General features: G+C 40.4%; 1 protein-coding gene across 1 annotated transcript in view; it reads left to right on the forward strand.

Moving 5' to 3' along the window:
- The window catches only part of naa25 (N-alpha-acetyltransferase 25, NatB auxiliary subunit), an 88,650-nt gene that overhangs the window by 61,872 nt on the left and 19,088 nt on the right, over positions 1 to 7,690 (forward strand). Inside the window, exons 19-21 of the mRNA XM_048611513.1 lie at positions 1,681 to 1,804; positions 5,630 to 5,695; positions 7,068 to 7,172. Of these exons, the coding sequence (XP_048467470.1) occupies positions 1,681 to 1,804; positions 5,630 to 5,695; positions 7,068 to 7,172 (295 nt within the window). The remainder of the gene's footprint in view (positions 1 to 1,680; positions 1,805 to 5,629; positions 5,696 to 7,067; positions 7,173 to 7,690) is intronic.

Consider the following 7,690-nt stretch of genomic DNA (forward strand, 5'->3'; position numbering starts at 1 on the left):
GGGTTTTATCAACTGATTCCCATTAACTTGGGTGACATGGTAGCTCAGTGGTTAGCACGGTGGCCTCAGCGCCAGGGACCGGAGTTCGATTCCAGCCTCAGCAACTGTCTGTGTGGAGTTTACGCATTGTACCCGTGTCTGTATGGATTTCCTCCAGGTGCTCTGGTTTCCTCCCACAGCCCAAAGATGTGTGGGTTAGGTAGATTGGCCATGCTACATTGTCCATAGTGTCCAGGGATGTGTAGGCTGAGTGGATTTGCCATGGTAGGTGCTGGGTGATAGGGTAGGGGGCTGGGTCTGGGTGGGATGCTCTTCGGGGGTTCGGCGTGGGCCAAAGGGCCTGTTTCCACACTGTGGGGATCTGATCTAAACTTCAGTGTTTCTTGGATGCTGCATTCTGTCAAATGCTGTCTTGATATCATGGACAATCACTGTCACCTTGATGGGACCAATGGATGGGTAAATGCAGGAAACTGCTAACAAGTCCCTTGTGACAAATCCAATCTGGCAAATGGCAGGCTTTCAATTACCAATGTGAGAGTAGTATAGCTAACAGATTCAGAACAATCCAGTCCCCTGCACAGCCAGCCTCCATCAATGAGACCTCAGTTTAAGCCCATTATGCTCTTGTGGAGAGTCACAAACAGTACTGCACGTTATCAGGGTCTATCTCTTCTACAGCCTAAGTGGTGGTCTAATATAGACTCAGAAAATGTGGAGACAGCAGCTTGGTTCCAAAATTTGCATTTGCTTAATAAATAATCTTGCATCTGAATGGCTCTGGCAGAACCCAAATTAAGCATTAGTGAGCAAGTTACTCTCTGTAAATGCCATTTGATAGCAGCATCAACTGCACCTTCTGTCACTTTTCTGATAATTTAGAGTCAGCTGATGGGGCACTAATTGCTTGTTAATTTTCCCCTTTTATGGATGTTACAGAATGTATTGTGTACAACGCCATGACCTTAAAATTTACAAAGCGTTTTTTTGGAAAAATAATTGAGAAAGTTTCATGACAGCATTTACTACATGCGCTGAACCAAAACATAAATTATGTGGCTAGCACTGACTGCCAACTTTTTACAATTGGGATGGTCTGGGAGAGCAAGAGGACCCTTTCATGCATATTGCAGTGTTTTAGTTGGGCTTTTTGTGAATTATATGGATTGTGTCATCTTTGGCTTGGTTGCTAGTTCACCCACCTGATTCTTCAACGCGCTGCTGAGGCAGATTAGTGTCAGCTGTCATCTTCCCAATAAAACATGAAACCAGTGACCCATCTGTCTGTCCAGGTACAAGTAAAGGATCCCATGGCACGAAAAATAAAATAAGGTAGTTATCTTTGGTGTCCTTGACAATATTTGTCCCCAAATCAGTATTACAAGAGATTGTTTGGCCATTATCATATTGCTGTTGGTAGGAGTTTGAGTGAAATTTGGTCGCCATGTATCTTGCATTATAACAGCAACTACGCCTCATTGACTGTAAAGCACTTTTGAGACACTGAGTGGTTGTGAGAAGTGCTAATTAAATGCAAGTCTCTGTCTTTTATTAGAATGGCAGCTAACAAAGCAGTTTTCTGTTTTTAATATGCTAATATGATGTCTAGATTTTTAAAACGTTTTAATTTAATCCAGGAAATTAGTGTGAAAATTAATGTTTACTTTGACCTGTCCACAGTTCCTCATCCAGGGACCACCTCCAACACGTATGACAACCTATCTGGAAAGCAACAGTTGTCGTTGTCAGATTAATGCTTTCCATCTGGTCACTGATATGTATGAACTGGATGTCAGTGGATTAGGTAAGAAACTGAGGTACAATCAAATGGAGAACTTCACTACTTGATTAATTGTTCAAATGTTGAAACCTGGAACTTGTGAAGTTTAATATCAAATCTAATAGAACGTTTGGCCAGTATTATGTGAGACCAAATCATCCAACTTGTATCATCATCAATTAATGAGCTCTATGAAAAATAAAATATATGGCTTCTCAAAATGCTCAGTTGAAAATAGACTTGACCACTGAACTATACCATACAAATCAAAAATGCTCCAGCAACAATGTGGACAGCTTTCAATAATGTATTTCAGTGTGTGCATTTCTTCCCTTTAGCTAGCAATTGCAGCCTGACTGGAAACAGCCACCATTTGAAAATTGTTTTGTGAGCATGAAGAGTGCATCACAATTAGGCAAAATAAGATTCAGCAAGATTTACTTCAAGATTCTGTAGACTCAGGAACAGTTCCTACAGATTGGAGGGTTACTAATGTAAACGCTCTACGTAAAAAGGAGTTAGAGAGAAAATGGAATTATAGGCTAATGAGCTTCAAATCAGTAGTGAATAAAATGTTCGAGTCCATTCTCAAATATTTAATAGCAGAGCACTTGGCAAACAGTGACAAGATTAGACAGAGTCTGCGTAGACTCATGAAAGGGAAATCATTCTTGGTAGATCTACTGCACCTTTCCAGTGCAGGCATTTCCTGGGTTGCGAACAGGTTCCATTCTTGAGTCCGTTTGCAATTCAATTTGTCCACAAGTCGAAACACAATGCAGAATGCTATAAAGCAGCTAATGTATTTGTAATTCAGGCATTCGTAATTCAGAGATACCCGTAGTAGAGTTGATAAGGGGGAGTCAGTGGATGTGGTTTACTTGGACTTTCAGAAGGCATTGAATAAGATCCTACAAGAGATTCCCATTTAAAATTAAAGTATGTGGGATTAGGGGTGGTGTACTGACATAGAGAACTGGTTAACCGACAGGAAACAGACTAGGAATAAATTTTCCGAGCAGCAGCCAGTGACTAGTGGAGAATCACAGGGATCAGTGCTTAGACCCCAGCTATTCACAATATATATTCATGGTTTAGATGAAGGAATTAAGTAATAACTCCAATTTTGCAGAAGACACAAGCTGGGTAGACAGATGAGCTGTAAAAAGAATGCACAGCTACTTCACTGAGATTCAGACAAGTTGAATGAGAGGACAAATGCATGGCAGTCTAAATATGGTGTCAATAAGTGTGCAGTTATCCACTTTAGTAGCAAAAGTAGGAAGGCAGATCGTTATCTGAATGGTGATAGATTGGTAAAGAGAGGTGCAACAAGACCCGAGTGTCCTTATACACAAGTCACTGAAAATAAGCACGTAGGTGCAGCAGCAAATAAAGGTAAATGGGATGTTGGGCTTCATATCAAGAGGATTCAAGTATAAGAGCAAGAATGTCTTGCAACAATTATGTGGGGCCTTTGTGAGAGTACACCTGCGGTGTTGTGTGCATATTTGGTCTTCATATATGAGAAAGGATGTTCTGGTTGTGGAGGAAATGCAACCAAGATTTACCAGACTGATACCTGGGATGGCAGGACTGACGGATGAAGAAAAACTAGATTAGTTAGGACCATATTCACTGGAGTTTAGAACAACGAGAATGAAGCATATAAAATTCCAACGTGATAAACGGTAAATGCTGGAAGACTGTTCCCAATGATCGGGAAGTCAGACCAGGGGTCACAGTCTAAGGATACTGAGTAGGCCACTTAGGACTGGGACGAGAAGGTTCTTCACCCAGAGCCTGTGGAATTCTTTGCCACAGAAAGCAGTTGAGGCCAAAACTTGAATATTTCAAGGGGTTAGATACAGTTCTTTGCTAAAGATATCAAAGGGCATAGGGAGAAAGCAAGAGCAGCGTACTGAGTTGGGTGTTCAGCCATGATCATATTGAATGGCAGAGTAGGCTCCAAGGGCCGTATTGCCTACTTCTCCAACTATTTTGTGTGTTTCTAAGTAACCTGCAAGTTGCATTAGTCTTGATGTCATCAATTGCTGAGGGTTTGCTGCTTTTTTGTGCATAGAATGGCTGTCACTAGTGAGACCAGTGTTTATTGCTCATCTATTATTGCCCTTGAGAAGGTGACAGTGAGCTGCCACTTTTAAACCTTGCAGCACACACGATACAATACTTCTATGGTGATATTAGCGGGGAATATCCAGGAGTTTTACTCAGCGAAGGAATGATGTTTTTTTCAAGTCAGGATGGTGTATGCCTTGGAGGGGAATTTGCAGATGGTAGTGTTCTATGCACCTCTTGCCTTATATTTCCAGATGATAGAAGTCACAGGTATAGAGGTTCTGTCATAGAAGCCCTTAGTGCCTAATGACAATGGATCTTGTATGTGGTACACACTGCAGCCATATTGCACCAGTGGTGGATGCTTCTTCCTTGAAGTGCCATGGGATCTTTTACTTCAACCTGAGCACTCAGAAACAATCTTGGTTTAACATCTTGTTGAAAAGATGTCTCCTTTGACGTTGTTGCACTTGAGCGTGTGCAGAAAGGAATTCCATCCCAGAACCTGAAGACTTGGAGGCAAGTATGTGATCAAATGAGCCACAGCTGATACTCTTAGTTAATCATCCTGGATAGTGGCAAACTGCTTGAGTTTGTTGGCACAGGGCTTGAAAGTGGGGTATATACCAGTACACTCCTGACTTGCATCTTGTCGATGTTGAAAAGGCTTTGCGAAATCAGGAGGTGTGTCATTCATCACAGAATATCTTCTGACCTGCTCTTGTAATGACAGTGTTTATGTAGCTGGCCAAGTAACGTTTCTGGCCACTGGTGATCATTTAGTAATTCTTAAAGATTCAGCCTACTCACTCACATGTAGAATTAATGATTATGTACCATAAACAAATGAATTCTATGCAGTCTTTGGTGTCTTTGGTTTAATTGCTATGTCATAGCATCTGTCACATCGATTTGGGTTCTTCTAATGCTAAAATACCGTGGCCGTGATCCTTGTTTAAACTCGCATGTAAAACTGACTCCTTGGGAAAGGTAATAGAGGATGGTGTGAAACCATGTCTAGCAAAATTTAGAACCTTCATCAGGTTGGGGGAAAATGAAGATGGAGGAAGTCAGTCTTCAGAGGAGAAGTTATTGAAATATTTTTAGCTCAGCACAGCCTTTCTGTTTGTGATTCCATCCTATGCTAATGGACTGTCTTATGTACTGAGCCCAATTTGTGCTGTTTCTTTAAGTCTCCACCTACAGGATTTGATTTAAGCCCTGAAATACCTCATCAGAGAAACCTTCAGTTGGAAACTGAAGCATTCAATATTTGAGTTGATGGCCAAATGTATAATCCACCTAGCAGTAAATGGGCAGCTCTTTGCTATTGTTCTGAGCGGTATACCCCTGCTGTTCATTTGGCTGAAATTATTCATCTCAATAAAATATGTAATGTGTCTGGGATGTACTCAGCAGATGACGTGAGACAGTAAAGAGTCCTGCAGTATGCTTTTACTTCTACAAATGCATTAAGTGAAATGTATCTTGCGGTTAAGTCCTTCAGAAATAATTCCTAGTTTGCATTGTGAAGACAGACTGCTCAGGTGAAGGAAGGCGGCTTTGAGGTCAGTGATTAGTTCTGATATAACTGAATGGCAGAACAGACTTGACAGGTTGAATGGCCTAACCCTCTACCTGTGTTCTTAGTGCGTTTTCATTAAACTGTAGAAATTGATAGCACAGAAGGAGGTAATTCAGCCTGTCTGTGCCTGTTAGCTTTTATTTTTATTATTATTATTGAGACTTCTCTACTTTTAAACCCCACAGATGAAACACTGGATATCCAGGAGAGGATAGCAAATAATTTTAAATCTTTGTTACAACAGTTACAAGGTAATGCCAATATTCCACAAATCTTAGTTCTGCCTTTTCTGTTTTATTGCTGTGTACTTGTTTTACATTGTATCTGTAACTGTGCTGTTTTACTACCTTCTCTGCAAAATAAATATATTTGGAGGCAAACAGAATTAGCTGAATTCTAGTGAGCAATTTTGCACAAAGAGACTGGAACTCCCTCTCCAACAGCAATGGAGATGTACCTTCACCACATGGACTGCAGCAAAACACCCTTCACCATCATCATTCCCTTGGTGCTACTGAGATCGGCACTAAACTTCAGCTTGACATTCCTCAACATGAAGAATGATGTGGCAGCCAGTTGTGCAGTGAGAATGTCACTCGACTAGTAATCCAGTAACCTTGGGTTATAATCTAAAATAACCAGAAGTTATAGGTTCAAATCCCACTTCCAAAAATGGTGGAGTTAAAATTGTTAAATCTGGAATATAATGCTAGTCTCAGTAATGGTGTCATGAAACTGCCAGCAGTTGTAAAAAAGCTATCTGGTTCACTAGTGTCCTTCAGGGAAGGCAATCTGCCATCCATACCTGGGCTGGCCAACATATGGTTTGAGATCCACAGTGAGGTAATTGTCTCTTGACTGCCTTCTGAAATGGCACAAGCCATTTGGGTTCAGGGCAGTTAAGGATGGGCAACAGATACCCTTACCAACAGCCCTACATCCCATGAAAGTATAAAGAATCTTTTTTTAAATTTCTTCCAAACAACGTCAATGCTTCTGCTGAAAAGTTCTGTTGGTATGCCATTGTTGTTGGTGCTCACTCATTAGCCGAGTGTGCTGGAAGCTGATCCCTTTTATCATTATAATTCTTTTGCAATTAAGTGAGTTTGAACTAGGCACCTTTTTTTTTTTTGAAAATCTGACTGTAGTCCAACAACTCTCCTTCAAAAATATTTTAGCCATCATTAGCAGTTTCTTGAGTGTCACCTCCAGAGTAGCAGGAGAGCTATAATTTTTCACAAGTTTCTCTGAGTTGAGGAAGAGAAAAATCAGTCTGAATTCTTGATGGTTATCCTCTTTCTCTCACGCGAGTTGGAAAGCTTTCCAGCAGTGACTTCTCAACTTCAGTAACTTAGCTGCTGCACTTGTAGAAATAATCTTTTGTGCTTAAACGAATCAGCACTTTCAGGAAGTAAGGAGATAATACAGTATTTTGAGGGGATAAAAGAAAATGGTTTCATTTGCCCTAAATCTAAATGAGGTAAGTCAAAATGAGAAGTGAGTCTGCAATGTTTGGGAATTTCTACACTTATCTTCTGAACTTGCATAAAAACAATAGGACTAAGAGTTTGCTACATGTGAGGGGCATCATTTGTAACATCTGTTTTTTTTTTACCTCTTCAGAATTATTCAATAAATGTAAAGGAAATTTATTGGAAACCAAGGAAACAGAATGTACAACAAAACCAGAACTCTTAGAAAACCTTGTCTTTTTACTTGAGGTAAGCAGTCACAAAGCTGCTTTCCATTTATTGTTTAATTTTTTAAAAAGAACATATTGTGTTGACTTGATTTAGCCCTTTGTTTTAGAAATAATAATATTGTGCAGGTTCCTTGATTTATATTACATCTCGTGAACACTGAAGGAGTATGGTTACAATTTAAATGAAAACTATTTGGATTTACTGTTACTCAGACTGTGTATGCCATCTTCTGTTGTACAATCCAAATTTCACTCTTTGGCAGGATGTATAGGCGCTATGCTCCCAGACAAGTGCCAATGCTAACCTTGTAAGTTATGAATAAATACTCCACTTATCATTAGGAATATCCCTTGGGGGAAAATGAGTTCAGGTGAGGAGGTTAAATTGAGCTCATCATTCCCTGAACTGACAATTGTTCAGAGATAGTAGGAACTGCAGATGCTGGAGAATCTGAGATAACAAGGTGTAGAGCTGGATGAACACAGCAGGCCAAGCAGCATCAGAGGAGCAGGAAAGCTGACGTTTCGGGCCTAGACCCTTCTT

This window comes from Rhincodon typus, chromosome 24, assembly GCF_021869965.1.
Source record: "Rhincodon typus isolate 14 chromosome 24, sRhiTyp1.1, whole genome shotgun sequence".
In the NCBI taxonomy this organism is placed as follows: Eukaryota; Metazoa; Chordata; class Chondrichthyes; order Orectolobiformes; family Rhincodontidae; genus Rhincodon; species Rhincodon typus.